General features: G+C 46.5%; 2 protein-coding genes and 1 pseudogene across 9 annotated transcripts in view; all 3 read left to right on the top strand.

The window, feature by feature from the left end:
* The first annotated feature begins 1,770 nt into the window (after positions 1-1,770).
* On the top strand, positions 1,771-7,922 carry IBA57 (iron-sulfur cluster assembly factor IBA57). 2 transcript variants are annotated; one of them, XM_082045771.1, is made up of 3 exons: positions 1,771-2,156; positions 4,253-4,588; positions 5,768-7,922. In XM_082045771.1, exons 1-3 carry the CDS (start codon positions 1,879-1,881, stop codon positions 6,099-6,101), a joined length of 948 nt encoding a protein of 315 aa, XP_081901897.1. In that variant the 5' UTR covers positions 1,771-1,878; the 3' UTR covers positions 6,102-7,922. The 2 variants fall into 2 exon arrangements, with proteins under 2 accessions (XP_081901897.1, XP_081901896.1); XM_082045770.1 differs by having other exon boundaries at positions 1,776-2,156; positions 4,253-4,599.
* Positions 7,923-9,252: 1,330 nt separating this feature from the next.
* LOC309436691 (uncharacterized protein) overlaps positions 9,253-16,816 on the top strand; it is a 36,163-nt gene continuing 28,599 nt past the window's right edge. For 2 of the 6 annotated variants that reach the window (XM_082046098.1, XM_082046104.1), the window contains exons 1-2: positions 9,253-9,433; positions 12,096-12,273. The gene's annotated coding sequence lies outside the window, so the exon portion shown is untranslated. Of the gene's footprint in view, positions 9,434-9,587; positions 9,726-11,991; positions 12,637-16,816 lie in introns of those variants that run through there. The other 4 variants (XM_082046102.1, XM_082046101.1, XM_082046100.1 and 1 more) reach the window with 4 other exon arrangements.
* On the top strand, positions 12,655-16,217 carry LOC309435888 (FMR1-interacting protein NUFIP2-like; annotated as a pseudogene). The gene is made up of 4 exons: positions 12,655-12,757; positions 15,355-15,585; positions 15,620-15,708; positions 15,863-16,217. The product of its transcript is annotated as an FMR1-interacting protein NUFIP2-like (transcript).

The following is a 16,816-nucleotide window of genomic DNA, read 5'->3' as shown; positions in this document are numbered from 1 at the left end:
TCATAGAATCATTTTGGTTGGAAAAGACCCTCAAGATCATCAAGTCCAACCATTAACCCTGTAACTTCATCCAGCGTTGAGCGATGGAGGTGGAGGGTGGGGAAGAATCACCCAATATGTGCCAAATTAATCTCATGGAAAGCTCTGGGAATCATGTTGTCCCACTGACCAGGTTTCAGGTCTTAACTTTAAGACTGATGCACCCCCCCGACTCCCAGCCTTGTATGTCTTGACCACACTATTGTTTTTCCTCAAACTCATTCCCTGAGCCAATTTAATGCACTAAACTGGAAGAATTGTGTTTTCTGACCAGTTTCTGACTTTTAAATACTGCTTTACTGGCAGCATAACTCTGTCCTGAAAGGAAAGAAAACCCGGGGGAATAAAAGTGAATGAAATCTGTAGGAAGTGAAAAACCAAATAAAGGCTCAAACTGGCTTCCTGGTTCTTTATCATTTTACTTTTATTTCCATTGCCACCCTTTCAAATGTGCTCTGTGGGGCTCCGTACAACATGTTTGATGGTCAGAAGGCAACATGGGCGTTGAGAGAGATAACAAAGGGTTGCTCATGGGACAGCCACCACCTGTCCCCACATTGTTTTGGGTGCAGCTGGGCAAAGAAGAGCCACAGCTGGATCCAGCTGTGCATCCACAGTGCCCGTGGGACCCTGAAGACTCAAATATGTGACTTTCCCCTTTCCCCCCAGACCTCTAAATAGCAAAGCGCAGCTGCTGCTCTGGGCACAGGGGCATCAACTCCCCGCATTGTCAGCCCAGATTTAAAGGAAATCAGGTCCCCGTGAAGACCTGGCGGCTCCTTTTTATTCGCAGGGTTCGTTTTGGGTCAGCGGAGCCGCACGTGTGCGGGCGCTGGCAGCGGCGAAGGGGCAGGAACGGCCTCGAACCGACTGGCGACAAGCGGGGAGAAGCAATCGCAAATGACAGGCGAGACTCGGGGCCGTTTCTGGAATTGTGGGATGAATTCCAGCGTAAAAAAGCTGAAGCGAATCCCCGGGGCCACCCCCGGCCCTTTGGATTCCGCTTCCCATAGCGCCAACAAACGCTGAAGAGCATCATAGCATCATTTTGGTTGGAAGGGACCCTCAAGATCGAGTCCAACTGTTAATCGGGGACAAGAGAACACCTTGAGCTTTTAACATGGGGATTTGATTTTGCTGCTTGGTAGAAATTCCGGCTGTCGAAAGCTGTTTATGCTAAAACAGAGTTACTGAGTGGTTTTTCTTTATCCAAAAGTGTTCAAAGAGGATGGGGCCAGCTGGTGGGTCCCGCAGAAAGTGATGAAGCATTAAAATAGAGAGGAAAACAGGAGCTTTTGGAGCGTTTTGCAGCGCGCCAGCCAGAATCCGAGCAGGTATGTCCATCCTCCCGGGGATTAAAGGCTCAGCGGGGGAAGGGATGACTAAGGGGGCAGGAACGTTTTGAGGACAAAGCCGTTTTGAGGCCGTTTCCTTCGTTTTCCCCCATCGCGGGGGTCACCGTGGGGTGGGAACCCCGGGGGTCCAGCAGCGGGAGGGGGGAGCTTGGGGTGCCCAGGAGCGGCCCCGCTGCCCGATCGCTCCCGATCCCGCTCGGGAGGGGGCGGAGACAGTGCGAGAGGGCGGGGCCATCGGGAGACGGGGCGCAGCCATTGGGAGAGAGGTCAGGGCTACTGGGAGCGGGACGGAACCAGCGGGGAGGGGCGGGGCCAGCGGGGAGTGGGCGGGGCCAGCGGGACAAAGAGGCGGTGCCCGCGGGGGCGCCCTCCCCGCCAGCAGGTGGCGCCCTCCCCGCAGGCGGACACACACAAGATGGCGGCGGCGGCAGCGCACCGCCGTGGCGCCGGGCCGCTGTGACGGCGTTCGGGCCTGCCCGCCGCCATGTTGGTGAGGGCGGGAGCGGCGGTAAGCGGCCTGGCCGGGCTGCGCCGGTTGTGGCGGGGCGGGGGGAGCGGCGCCGCCGCCTGTTTCCCGCTGGGCCGGGCGCTGCTGGGCGTGCGGGGCGCGGACGCCGCCGTGTTCCTGCAGGGGCTGCTCACGAATGACGTCACGCGGCTGGTGGCGGGAGACGGCCCCCCCGCCGCGGCCGTGCCCCGCGCGCTCTATGCGCATGCGCTGAATGTCCAGGGCCGCTGCCTTTATGACCTCATCCTCTACAGGTGAGACCAAGCAGGGGTGGAGGGGGGAGATGGGCGAAACCACTGCGAGGCGGGCGGGGGGGGCGTTGCTATGGGAACGGGGGCGCGCGTCCTTGGCGGGCTCCTGAGTGTTGGCACGTCCTTCTCGTCGGTGGCCAGGTCTATAATGCTTATTTTTATAAATCCATGTGCAAAACGGTGTGTATTATGTATATTGTCCATCACTAGCTGCAGTCTCTGTGAGTTATCCCAGCAATGAAGAGTAACCATAGAATCATAGAGTCATTTTGGTTGGAAAAGACCACAAGTTGGATCAGTGTGCTAAGTCGAAGAGTACAGACAAAGTGACAATTTAACTTCTTTAGAGGCTCATTCACCCCAAAATGCCTCCCAAGCCCTGGTTTCTCTAGTGTGGCATATTTCCCCCAAGGGTATGTTCATCCCCACACCTAACTTCACTGGTTATAAAGCTTTCTCCACCTGCCTATCATAGGCAGCTACTTGTGAACAGTGAATTAACCTATCACTGGGTGTGAGTAATTAGTTTATAACTTAAAACCTTCAGAGAAGGGACTGCGCTGTGCCCAGAAACACCAGCTCCCCCTGGAGACCCCAGTAAAGCCAGCGTGGAACAGTGTAGGAGATGCTGCTGCTTGCAAGAATAGAATCATTTTGGTTGGAAAAGCCCCTCAGGATCATTGAGTTCAACCATAACCCACCCCAGCACTGCCCTGTGACCCTGAGAACCTCATGTCCGTCTGTTCAACCCTCCAGGGATGGTGACTCCAGCACTGCCCTGGGCAGCCTGTTCCAATGCCCCACAGCCCTTTGGGGAAGAAATTGTTCCCCAGATCCAACCTCAACCTCCCCTGGCGCAACTTGAGGCCATGTCTTTGTGTCCCTGTGTCCCCTCAGCTCCTGTTCTCCAGCTGAACCCCCCAGGTCCCTCAGCCGCTCCCATCACACTTGTGCTCCAGCCCCTCACCAGCTCCGTTCCCTTCTCTCAACTCGCTCCAGCACCTCAGGGTCTCAATGTCATGAACTGAATATTTTAATAATTTTAACATGGCCCTCTATGGGTGTATTTGTGCCGTGTCCGAACCATGCTGTTCCACTGCCATGTGACATAGAATAATTACACCCTATAACCACCGTATAACCTGATGGGTCAATTAGTGAAAAATTAAGCTGGTCTAAACTGTCAGGTTAACGGTGTGGTAACTAATGTGAGGCACAGCAGAACAAAACTGCTCGTCCTAAAAATCACCTCGCTGTACCGCCAGATCTGTTTCTGTCCCCAGGGAGAGCCAAGGACGCTGTTTGCTATTGCTATTACGCTGCAATTATGGAACTCAATGATACTCTAAAATACTCCTGTTTGCATTTTATCCAGCTCCACACAGAGGTGAACCGCATGTTACTCATCGCACTCCAGACTATTTCCTGTAAAGAGATTTTAGACCTGTACAGTATTGCCATGAATTATATGTTGACCTAAAGAAAATGAGAAGAGCAACAGTAACTCCAAAGCTTGCAGAATATATTTGACATTCAAACTTGTTTTCCCAGGCATCAAAAGTCTTGCCGTATTCAAATAGAAAGCCTCTTGCCATCAACAACTGTGACCGCTGTAGAATGAACCAGCTCATTTCATGCTGAAGCAACGTTGTTGGTCAAGAAACCAGTTTCTGGCATAGTGCTATTTGTAGTTACTTTTGCTTTCCCTGAGAGACTGCAAATAGTAAGATGTAGACATGAACACCTCGTGAATACATTTGATTTTCCATTTATTCAGCACAACTGTAGATAAGGGTAGCAGCAAACAGAACGTTTTTAAAATAACTGCCAAGGCCTCCTACTTGTTCTGAAACTGCTTGTTTTATTTTCAGGGAATACCGTTTAATTTAATTGTCTTAATTGGCTGAAATGGCTGAAAAATTCAGGTATTTTGCCCTGGGGAGCTGAGTGCTGCTCTTGTACGCTCCGGCAGCCTTCAGTGAGATTCTCCAGATCTCTGGATTCGCACCAGGATTGAGATAAAGCCCGTTGGCTTCCGCTGCTGTGGAGCTTTTTGTTGGGTTTTTTTTTTTTGACCTTGTAGGTGTTACTTTTTTTAGGCTTCACGAGAGCCCGGGAGAAGAGCCGCATATCCTGCTGGAGTGTGACGGCGGCGTGCTGGACGCCATACAGAAACATCTGAAACTGTACAAGATCCGGAGGAAAGTAAACATCGCCCCTTGCCTTGACCTCTCTTTGTGGGCTGTCGTCCCCGGGGAGCCGGCTGGAGACATCGCCGCTTCCATCGCTAAATGTGGAGACCAGGCTGTGGTTTTAACTCCTGACCCCAGGACAGAAGTCATGGGCTGGAGGCTGATTACAAAGAAAGGAGCAAATCTATCAGAGATTATCCCCGGGAGTCATATTGGGAATATTCAGGATTACCACACGCACAGGTATAAACAAGGTAAAGCCAAGTCCTGTTTTGCGCTCTGCGTCGCTGGATTTTTGGGAGATATATTTATTTTTGTACTACCACGGTTTGATCTTATTATCAGAGTCCATACACTGATATAAGACAAAGGAATAAATTAGAAAAGCCATTGGTATGTCAGTGTGCTTAACTCGTTAATAAGTGCAGGAATTGTTTGGTACTTTGAGGGTAAAAGTAGTTATAATTCTGTCTGGTGGCAGAATCAATAGTAAGTAGTTTCCTGTTACTAAGACGATGGGGCATGGATCGGGGACACCAGCAGCAAAAGAAAACCCCGATTACTCATTTTCTTAGAGGGAAACTTTGGTGGTTTGAGTCATTTTGATGATTTGGGGATTACGCACAGTCTGTGTGTTTTCCTTGTTGCTAAGGGAGGAAAAGGAAACACCCTGACTTACTTTGCTAAAAATGTACAAGTGGCTTCGCAGAGTTAACTCAGAGGCCAAGGGGCGGACGATTGATTTGAGAGGGAACTCGATCCCGGGAGCTGAGCTCTCATTGATTTTAGTGTTTCCACACAGATAGTGGATTAAATTAATTGGCAGCCTGAAGGATAAAGGTCCTCTGCTTATAGTCAGTGACCTGAGTCCATCTGGTTCGGAAAAGCAAGCTGTTAATGGTTCAAACTGGGCTGGACTGGGGTGGTGTGAAACACAAGCGCTCGTCCAAATACTATTTTTGTGTCATTTGTCACAAAAAGAACAACTCCTTTTACAGACATTCGGTGTTTGGGCTTTAATACAGACAGTTGGCCAACTTAATGTTCTTTAGCTCTGAAGAAAATAACTTTTACTGACATGAAAACCTGCTTATGGGGAGCGGGGGAGGATTTTGCCATTGGCGCGATGGGTACGTTGATGCTTTTTTTTGGGAGTCTGCATCGTTCTGGGTGCTTTGAATTTCCAGCAGTACAGTTTTGAGGTGCTGTGACCCTCATGAAATTAGTTTTTAGCGAATAGAATAAGAATAAACATAATTTATGGCTCATGTTTTTCCGCAGGCCCAAACCTGAGTGCTGAGAAGTTCATTATTCCACACTGCTTCTTAGGGATTCTTTTGGTTTCATGACTCATAGAGGAGGCATGTTCCAGAAATCTTAAAATACTAAAGAACTTCCTCATTGTTTTTACTATTTTCTTAGGAATTCCCGAAGGTGTGAAGGATCTCCCTCCCGGAGTCGCCCTCCCGCTGGAATCAAACCTCGCCTACATGAACGGCATCAGCTTTACCAAAGGCTGTTACGTGGGACAGGAGCTGACAGCCCGGACCCACCACGTGGGTGTCATTCGCAAACGTTTGCTGCCGGTTCACTTCGCGTCCCCTCTCCCCGAGGACAACGTTCCCGAGGGTGCCGAGATCTTAACCGAATCGGGAAAATCCGCCGGCAAGTTCCGGGCTGGAGGAGGGGAATTTGGGATAGCTTTGCTGAGGTTAGCGAATATAAACGAAGCACTTTACCTAAATATAGCGGGTGATAAAGTGAAGCTCACTGCGAGTAAACCCGAGTGGTGGCCAAAAAACGCCGGTAAATAAATGAGGAACCACCCCTCGTGCATTTGCCTTACGAAGAATATATTTCGTGTGGTAAATTTGGGAAGGTGACTCTGCCTTCAGCTGTTTGCGGTGGTTGATTTTTTGGTGGGGGGGTTACAGGATTCTTCAAATCAGGACTGAACAGCAGGAACCCAAACCAGCAGCAGATTGCTGAGGACGGGACGATCACCTTGTAGGACACATAAGGAGGCGCAAACTTTCCTGAGGGCACCCTGTATTTATTTAGGGGGTGCCTTGTATTTATTTAGGGGGTGCCCCATGCGGTTGGGTTGGATTTCTGCTGAATTTTCAGCCCAAATCAACCTGTGCTCTGCGTGGGGTGTGCTGTGTGCCCGGAGCGAGCAGTGGGAACTGGAGTTTCCCCATTGTCTGCACTGAATGTTTATGTTTGGAATAACCATTCTGTGGTATTAAATATATATATGTATTTTTTTTTTTTAATGGAGAGCACGCCGCTCTTACCTTGCATAAGATACGTACTCAGGGTAAAGTGTTCACTGCAAATTACTCCTTGCGTTGAGCTGCTTGTTGACATTGCTGATCAGATGGGTGTTTTATCCCACCACTCGAACTGCTAATTGTGTTCAGGGAGAGGAAAATCTCGCACTCCACGTTGCAGACCTGGATTTTAATAAGTCATTCCTGCTGGGAAAGCTCTCAGACATCCCAGTCTCCTTTTTCAGCGCCTTCCTTTGCCGCTCCTGAGCTTGATCACATGCACTTCCTTCACCCAAACAACTATTTCGGAGAGGAAAGTGATGTTTTACAGAAATAAGGTGCGGTGGTGCGTGCCCTGGGGTGACTATTGTGTCGGTGTACTGGTGCTTGGAGGAATAATCTCTTACTAGAAACACGAGCCCTCTAGTTGCCAACAGCAATTGAGGGGTGGTGTTTTGTTTTTGGCATCAACGCCTTTGCTCTGTCAGCTTGTAGAAAAATCCCCCACGCTTTCCCGAAGCCTTTGGCAAGGTTTTTCCTCACTCCCTCCTAGTGAAGGGACAACGTGTCCCCATCTCAGACTTTTACTCCTTCCCCTGGAGAAGGGGTTAATGCCACATGTGCTCTGGGCTTCATCTGCTCTTCGCCAGGGAGGATTTTCACCACATTTGCTTCTCGCTTGTTTCGAGAGCTCTGTACCCCTGCTACCAAAACTCATCCCTGCTGCCGCTGAGCTTTTCTCCATCCGCCGTCCCCTGGGGGTTTTCAGAGCAGCGTTTCTTTGCTGCATTTTTCTGCCTCTCGCTGCCTTTTTACCGTTGTGCTTTTTCTTATTTCCGCAGTCAATAACTCCTCTTTGCTTCCCCAAGGCCTCCCCGCCCAGCCGACCTGCAGTTATGTACAGGAGCCCTGTGTAATTTTGTGTTACAATAAAACCATTACACGTGTGTGCAGAAGGACGTGATGAGCTGGTGAGATCCCATCCTTATCAAAAAAAACCCCAAAAAAAGCCACTTGCATGTGTATTTGTAACAAAAACCGTCCAAAGCGCATTCTGCCAAATGTTTCAGCGCCACTGTGAAGGGAATTTGTGAAAAATGCTCATATTGGTTAAAACTCTATGCTTGCTGTGAAATGAATCTGTGAAATATCATATTAAAAAGTTTATTGTACCAGTAATTTAAATGTGGCGGAGAGCTTTTTGGGGTTGTTTGCTGACAAGAAACACGTCTTGCACTGTCCATCACCTCTTCGTCAGGTTCGCGATCGTTAACAAATTTCTACTGGAACAAAAATAAATGAAACCGCAGCGTTTTGCCCTTCCTGGATCCTCTGAATGTGTTGATGTGGCTTTGCCAAAAGCAGTTTTCCTGTTGCCACCCATTGTGCAAAGCCTCCTCAGAATAGTTATACTGTACATTTATGTGCACAGCCTGAACAAACACGACATTTCTTTTGTCCGGGGAATTCCTGAATCTCTTTTTTTCTTCTGACATACACACGTTTCTTTTGTCTTCATAATGTATTTGGCCAAAAAGGGGCGAACAACCACCCGTCTGTTCCTCACACCAGCCAAAGGGCCCAGGTGTCCTTGGTGGCACATTTAATAGGCGATTTCTGCAGGAAAGAGGAAATGTTGAGAAACAGAACACTGGCACCAGGCCCATGGAGCCGCTCTGCCACCTCAAGAGGGAAACGAGATGCTTTTATGGTGTAGTTCTGTCACGTTTTCGCTTTTATGGTGCAATTTGGTCCGTTTTTTGTGCTTTCCCCAGCATAGGGCAAACGTGGCGGCTGCAGGGAGCTGTCAGGTAACCCGCTCAAGCGCCTGTTTTTGACTAAATACAGGTGGAAGATGAGAGCTCCGCTCACCGAGGGGCCGACCCCTTCCCGATCCCCTTTTTCTGGGTGTCCCCCTCATCGCTGCCTCAGTTTCCCCTTTCACAGAATCACAGAATGTTCAAGGATTGGAAGGGACCTGGAAAGCTCATCCAGTGCAATCCCCCCATGGAGCAGGAACACCCAGATGAGGTTACACAGGAAGGTGTCCAGGCGGGTTGGAATGTCTGCACAGAAGGAGACTCCACAACCGCCCTGGGCAGCCTGGGCCAGTGTTCTGATACCCTTACTGAGAAGAAGTTTCTTCTCATATTTAAGTGGAACCTCCTGTGTTCTAGTTTGTACCCGTTACCCCTTGTCCTGTCACTGGTTGTCACCGAGAAGAGCCTGGCTCCATCCTCCTGACACTCCCCCTTTATATATCTGTAAACATTACTGAGGTCACCCCTCAGTGTCCTCTTGTCCAGCTCCAGAGCCCCAGCTCCCTCAGCCTTTCCTCACACGGGAGATGCTCCACTCCCTGCAGCATCTTGGTGGCTGCGCTGGACTCTCTCCAGCAGTTCCCTGTCCTGCTGGAACTGAGGGGCCACAACTGGACACAATATCCCAGATGTGGTGATGCTGTATCCAACTGGACTTTCCCCCACTGACCACGACTCTCTGGCTTCTTTCTTTCAGCCAGTTCACAGTCCTCCTCACTTTCCGCGTCCCCCCGTCCCGCTCCGCGATGGTTCGTCCCTCCTCCCCCTCTCCTTCCCCCGCAGTGGTTTCTCCCCCAGCAGCCGTTAGCGGAGCGATCGCGCTTCTCGCTTTCCGCTCCCGCCCCGGCCGGAGCGCGGGAGGCAGGGGGGGTATCTCCGTCCTTCCCGCTCTCGCCCGCCCTTTGTAACGGCCGTAACGGCTCCTCACGGCGGGAGGGGATAAGACGATGGCGGGGGGTAGAGCCATTCGGCCTGACGGGGCTTCCCGGGCAGAGGTGAGGCTGCCCGGACGGGGCTGCGGAGCTGAGCGGCTCCGCTCCTGTGAGGGGAGGATCCGCTTTGTGAGGGCCCGTTGGGCTCACTTGGAAGGAAGGGGAACCCCGCGTAGAGCAGAACCGTCTAAATAAAGGAATTATTTCCTAAAGTACAAGGTTTACAAGGCTAATTCTCCGCTTGCCCGTTACATGCGCTGTGAGAGATCTCGGGAGGTCAAGAACCGGGAGCGGTGCTGACACAGCAAAAGTGAGAATGAAATAAGCGAGTATGTGAACCTGAAATCCCAATAGGGTGAGAAACGAGTCACTGTTTAAGTTTGCGGAGGGGAATCCGCCAAGATGTCTGGTTTCAGGAAAAAAAAATGTTTTCTTATTTTTTTTCCTTTTTTTTTTTAATATATATTTTTTGCTCTCTTTTTTCACTGTTTTTTTTCTCTCCTCTTTTCTCTCTCTTCTCCTCTTCTCTCTCTTCTTTTTTCTTTTTCTCCCCCTTCCCCCCCTTTCTCCCACCTCTCCCACCCCCACTTTCCCCCTCCCCATTTTTCCCCTTTAAGCAATATTTTATTTATTTATTTTTTTTTTTTACATTTCTTGCCATACTAAAAAAGCCCCAGAAGTTGTCTTGTGTGGTGATTGGTCTGGAAGAACAAGTGCCAATACTTGAATCTACTCTATAAACAGCTGTTCTGCCAAGTTACTAAAACCACTGTGATTTGCTATTTAAAACGTGTCATTGACTGAATTCACGCTGCTTTGGCCAGGTTGACACTAGGATGTTGTCTATGAGCATCTTCACACCGAGTTACCTGAATTTTCGAAGTCCTTGCAGATATTTCCAGCTTTATGAATATTTTGAGTACGTTTGCCTCCTGTTAACAATTGATACAACCTTTGAGATCTTCCAGAGTACTGCGCAGCTGTGAGTCACAAATACAGTTTATCCTTCACAGCCTGTGGTGCTCCTGCTTTTCCAGCTGGCTCGTTTTTCCCTATTTTATTCAGGGCAGGGGGATTTGGCAGCTTTGTTCCCCTTGTTCACAGCCTGTGCTGCTGAAGCCACTTCTGCACAGGCACTGGGGACATGTTTTGTGTTACTCTGAGAGGAGGGTGTAGCTACTGCTACTTTATGAGAATATTGTTGGGAGCGAGCAGAGTTTCTGCTGGATGCTAACAATGAGATATGCTGCATTTTTGACACCAAACTCTTCCCTGAACCACTTGCCTGTGCGGTATTTTGCTTTTACATGGACCATGAGCCCTTCAGAACAGGCTGCCTTGTTTCTCCTGTAACACGCTGCTCTCATGCTAGCGGAAATAATTTATGCCTAAACTTTATTGTGGATTTGTATCTGGATTTTCTCACTTGCTTTCTGTCTTGCCTGGGCCAAATGAGTGTGAAATTCTGCTCTTGGACTCCATTTGATGCTATTGGTAATTCCCATTACAGCTTTGTGGAGAGAGAAACAGGAGGGAGAACAGCAATAATATAAACAAGGGCTGAGGTTTTAGGGAGGGGTGACCTCATTTCATATTTACTGCTTTGTCAGAAAAGCTATATGGAATATAAGAATAAAGAATATTTACGGAGGATTCCATACTGGGTGGCACCCCGCGGTGTATTTTAGTGGCGCTTTAATTAATAAGTGTAACACTTGTAGCTGTCATAGGAGTTTTCTCATATTCTATAAGATGAATTTTGTTTTATTGTTCAGGGTGAGCAACATATATATTTAAATTTAGCTCAGCTGACTTAAGGATATACTGAAGGATATCTTGGGCTTTTTTTGAGAAATGTAGTTGGAACTTGTTAGCGCTCTGGTTTCTCTTTTTATAGTCTCAAGACTAATAATACTTGACTGATTATGGACTACACGGCAATTGAACTAAATTGAATTATAGCTGCTTTTCATGTTGTTTTCTTCAAAAAGATGGAAATGCCTCTGTTAACCTTTTCCGTTGTCTCTGGATTTCTTTATTGGCTTAAATGATATTTCTTTGTTCTTTTTGTCACGTTAAAAATACGGTGATATGAGGAAGGATCAGGGTTCATCATCTGAGTTAAGTTGTAGGAAAATAATGATTTTATTAAGGAAAAATGGTGATAAAATGTAACTGTTAACAAGATATTTGGCTAAAAGTGGGGAGAAGGTAACTCAGATACAGCACTTTAGCATGGAAAAAGCTTTTAACTAAAATAACATTTATTTATAATTCTTGTTATGGGAAACATAGGCCTTGATTTGCTCACACTGCGTTTTATAGTTACTGAGCCAAGTGACTCCTTTCAGTGGGGTGACAGGAACAAAAGTGGCAGGTGTATTGTTTCCAATGACAAACAAACATGCATTCCAGAGAATGATTTTTTTCATGTGGAGATACTGAAACCTCAGAGGCGCAAGAGATGATGAACTTCTCATAAGAACTCTTGTGCTGTTAAATACGATGTTGTTACATGTATATTATAGCGATTAAAATTTCCTCAGTAGGTCGTGCTTCCCAATTACAACTTAAGTGATTTTGGAAGTATGTGATCTCCTGAGAATGATTGTTTAGAAATTCTTGCGTGGGAAGGAGAAGGTGCAATTCAAAACTTCCCACATGCTTCTTTCTCATCTGAGATGCATGTCCTGGCTAAATAACACAGCTAAACTGTGTTTTTCAGGCATTTCCTGGAAGCTTCTGTGTGAAGGAGCCGGTTCCCATCCTGGATTCTGTCCCTCGCAGCAATTGCACAATCGAGGAAAAGACTACAATTCCCATAGTACTTCCACATACTGGTACTCCAGTGACATCAGACCTTACATGGCTGAGACTGGTTGTAAAGCGACAAGAGCGAAAATGTAAGCTCCGTGTTTCTTTCACTTCTGGAGTGGGGCCTTTGGCAGCGCCAAGTCTTTGCTTCCAGGGGAGGATTTCAGTCGCTGCGGAGGTGTTGGAAAGGGCGAGGAAAACATGAGGTGACTTTTAAGGGCGAGCGATTTGTGCTGTTTCTCGTGGTGTTGGTGCAGCTCAGTCTGTCTAGGCAGAGCTGCGTGAAGTAATTGTTTGATGCCAGCAAGTTTGTCTCCCGGATCCGTTTCCTTGCCCACGGCCCGATATCTGCTTGCTGCTTTTTTGCTGGTTTTGTCCTGCAGCTTCACGGGGTGGAGGAGAGACGCCGTCCATAGCCTGGCAACAGTTTCCGTGTGCGTGTAGTAACGGAGGTGTGTAGCGTGCGTCCCATGGCAGCGACGTTCGGGGAGGTAAACGAGGTGCGGCGTGTGGGCAACGCCACCAGACTTGGGATCATAGAGATCAATTCTGCTGCTCCGGTGTGTACAACGGGCACGTTTGAGTGCCTGTGCTGCCTCTTTTCCCCCTGGTGACGGCCTGTGTCGGTGACAGGGAACAGCCAGTGGTAACGTCTGCGCAGGTTTGTCTGGGTGGAAGTTGATTCTCGCAACGGGATGAGGTTTATGTGTGTGGGGTTTGTTCTTCGGGAGAAACGGTGGGTGTCTGGAGTTATACTGATATTTTAGAAAGCTGGAAAGTGATTTCTGCAGTGTAATATTTGCTTCAGTTGCTGTAGTTTAAAGTGAGTGTGATGATTTATTTGCCTGATAGTGCCCAGCCTTTAAAGTGATCATGTAATGTGAGCGCCTGACAAAAACATACTTCTCCAAACACAGACGTATCTTTGTTTTGACCACCAGAGTATTGTAACAGGGGCAATGAGGAGAGACTTACAAAGTGGATGAGAAACTTGGGAATACTTACTGTCATCGTTTCTCTGAGAAATGTAATAACTTCTCAGGCAGGTAATAGATCCCTTTTCATTTCTCTTTAGAACAGTTTAGATCTGTTAAATAACATTGTGACAGTGCTCAAGTCTGCGGTCTTAAAGAGATCTGCTTGGTACTTGAATTTTACAAAGTAAAGAGCTGGTCTAGTGGGAAAATTGGCTTAATATCTGATCTGGGTAGTCTACTGAAATTAACATACACATCTCTATATAATGATATATAGTGTATACAGATCCTTGTGCAGCTGATTGAGAAAATTCTAATTGGCAACATATGCTGGTTTGTAACTTCAAAGAGTTTGTTTTGATCCACTCAATTTCAGCCACTTTGTTTAAAAATATATTGGGAAAGACATTTTGATCAAGTGGAGTTTAAATCGTATTAGATAGCCTGCGTGTCAAAATTAAACCCGAAAAAACATTTTGTAACTTTGGTTGGAATTTCATATTCCTAAGTGAAAAGATTTACTGAGAGTATATTAATACCACTAATCTTGTTTTACGGCAACATGTATTTGAAATGACGTAATGTACAAGTCATGCACTTAATCAGCCTGTGGGTTAGTTGACACTAAAGTGAGTGAAGTTCAGTTAAAAACTCCATACCTATTTGTTTAATACTCCATTGTGTTTCCCTGGTCTACTGATGGATGTGTGACACGTGGTAACAATTGCAAGCAAAGGTGAATATATAGAAGATGTTATTAAGTTCCCTTTTATTTCCATGGAGCCTGCACTGAACATGAATATGTTATTCAAACACTTAGACCTGTATTTGCTGATTAGATGTTTTGAAATTTGTAGGCTATTTAGTGTCTTTCACCGCTGGTGTAAAAGTTTCCCTTTGTCAGGGGTGTTTTCACTTTTTTAATTGGGGATTTTTATAGACAAAAAACATCCTCTGAAACTCCAGAGTAAGGGCAAGAGGCTTCAGTCATTTTTGCATGTGAAAGTACTTGGAAACAGTGGGACTCTGGAGTTCGAAGTACTTCTGGTTTTGGACCACAGTTAGTTTCTAGATCTATAAAAAAATCCATCATTAAAGACAATATAAATAACTTTAATAGTTTTAATTGCAGTTCAGGGCTTTGTTTCTAAGCTGCCTGGTGGCAAATAATTCCTTTTTTTAAAAAATAAATCAAGAATTGCCATAAGTGGGGAGGTTACAAATTCGAATCTCTGAAATTACTGACTTTAGGAAGGCTGAGGTTATGATAATTGTACATACACAGCCATAGTTCTTGGTGGATAAATCTGTATTCCATGGTTTCCCAAGTGCTTACTCTGCCTAATGTCTTGTCATTGACATTCTCAGTTTTAATACAAATGTTGCAGAAATGTTCTGTGTTTGTTTGTTTGTTATTTTTTTAGCTGAGGAAGCTCACAGGGGCACTGGTGAGGATATTGTTTCATACAGGTACAATTGAGAAACAAATTGGAATCTTCCCCAACAGACTTTTTGCCATGTGGCTTTGTAAAGCAGATAGTCATAAAGATAAAAGAAGTTTAAACCAGATATGTCAGAAAGAGACGTGGGTCTTTAAACTTAACAAGAGTTTTCCAATGTAAGCTGATTCTGGAACCTGTAAACCCTCAGGTGTTGCAGATGGAAGTTTTTAGGCCTTCCTCATGATGTCCCTACAATATTAATATAATGTTTCAAATAATCTCTTTTTTCCTGGAAGATTGGAGCATGTGGAATGCAAACCTGTGACATAAATACTCTTCCATAATGGTATCAATGTGTATACACATTCACGCTGCATCTCTCTACAAGTACAATGTAAATCCACCTGAAGATACTACTATTTGTATGACTCTGAAAAGCAGACATTCAGATTAGGAACATTCCCATTAATCCGTGAGGAATAATTCAAAGTTAAGGTTCATCTTTACTATGGCTTGTATTTGTTCAGTGCTAGAAGGTTGTGGAAAGTGTGTGTACATATATATGTGTATGGGGAAAACATCCCTGTCTTCACCGAGGGACAGGATATATGGGATGGAAGGCACCAGAATTAGTGGGGTGACCATACACATGCAGAGAGGGCTCACTATTGGTAAGGTTCATTTAAAGTTTCTAGTATTAACTTTAAGAAACGCTGATGGGAAGATGAGTGGACGTGACACTCCTAAGAAGGACCAAGACCACCCCCAGTTTTTCCAGTGGACAACAGCAGTGCTAAAATTGTTTCCAAAATAAGTTATGCAAGTAAAGTTCAAACCTCAACAAAGCAGCGAAACCCCGTCCGTGTCGTCTTCATCATCTGCTGGGAAAACTCGGGCCCAAACATCAAGTTGACTGTCACAAGTCCCCATGTCTGCTATGAAATCTGTTACTTCCACCAGCTTCTCCAACAGGCCGGTTCTCGCAGGGACCGCTGGACGATCAGCAGAATCTGGGAAATATCTTCCAGAATCAGTGGGGCTTGTCTTTCATAAACGAGCCCAGCGCTGGCCCCGAAACTGTTGTGGGGAAATCTGCGGATAATCAGTTAGTGGAAGTGGCATTTCAAGGGGAATATCCTAGCACTTTGGTTTCACGGTGTGCTGAAATCATTCCCTCAGGAACTGAACAACCTCTGTTTCCTAAGGCTTACGAGCTGGATAAAAGGACTAGCCCTCAAATGCTTAGTGCTATTCTTAAGCCTGGGACTGCTGTCGAGGTATTTTAGCTTTGGAAGTTGCATCACACAGGTGATCGGTAGCCAAGGCGCTTTAGTGTTTCTTTCAGGAAACTATGAAAAAGAGCATCCTCTGGCCTCTCCTATGAACAATTTGCTAGAACAGAGGTACCAGAGAGGCCTAGAAAGGAAAGATAGCTGGGGTTCTTTTGACCTGAGGGCTGCTATTCTATATCATACAAAAGAAATGGAATCTGTTTGAAATTTGCAGAAGAAAGATCCCAAAAGGATAATAATTTATGAGGAAGCTGCTCCATCGGAGTGGTTCCGAAGAATGTTTATGGATATGGTGATAGGCGCTATATATATATATATATAGTGGGATTGCTTTTTTCGGGATATCGAGTGGTTACTTTGCTGAGGAGTCGTATCATTCCTCCAGTGAGCTTTGAACTACCTGTCAAATCCAGTGAAACTGAGGGAGAAGAGGATGGATGTCTTGGCGATAATGCATTTCTGTAAATGCCATGGAAGCTGACAGCCCTGCGGAGGAGAGATGCAGATGAGCATCCTTGCAGGGAGAAAGGTGTCCGCGTGATTTTAAGGGATTGTTACAGTGTCTGCATTAGGGTGAGGAGGGAGGGACTGGGGAGAGCCAGAGGACACACTGGGGAAACTGGTGCCATTGTGATGAACTTGGGATGGGGCAGGAACATGTAGAAGCCAGTTATCAGTTTTTGCCACTGATGGAACAACTTGTTTCCTTCCTTGTGGCTCTGTGGTCATTCGTCTTTTTGCTCAAAGTTCTTCTGGAACAATGTCAGAAGAAAAGAAACTTCAAACTCTTTACAAATTCAAGGCATTATATTGAAGTACTCAATGGGAACCATGTTTTTTTCATTTTATTTGCCAATTTGATGCAATGCAAGCTGTCAGTGCTGCTTTACCTAAAGCATTGACTTCTATTACACCAAAACT

The sequence above is a fragment of the Streptopelia decaocto genome (assembly GCF_964273445.1).
Source record: "Streptopelia decaocto genome assembly, chromosome: 2".
NCBI lineage: Eukaryota > Metazoa > Chordata > Aves > Columbiformes > Columbidae > Streptopelia > Streptopelia decaocto.
Note: the sequence above shows the minus strand (reverse complement) of the source record. Positions and strands in the feature narration are given on the sequence as shown.

Excerpts from the sequence above, each read along its gene's own strand:
- IBA57 (XM_082045770.1), top strand. The coding sequence starts at position 1,879 with ATGTTGGTGAGGGCGGGAGCGGCGGTAAGCGGCCTGGCCGGGCTGCGC. Across the intron at positions 2,157-4,252 it reads TATGACCTCATCCTCTACAG|GCTTCACGAGAGCCCGGGAG; the intron begins GTGAGACCAAGC and ends TACTTTTTTTAG. Across the intron at positions 4,600-5,767 it reads CACGCACAGGTATAAACAAG|GAATTCCCGAAGGTGTGAAG; the intron begins GTAAAGCCAAGT and ends CTATTTTCTTAG.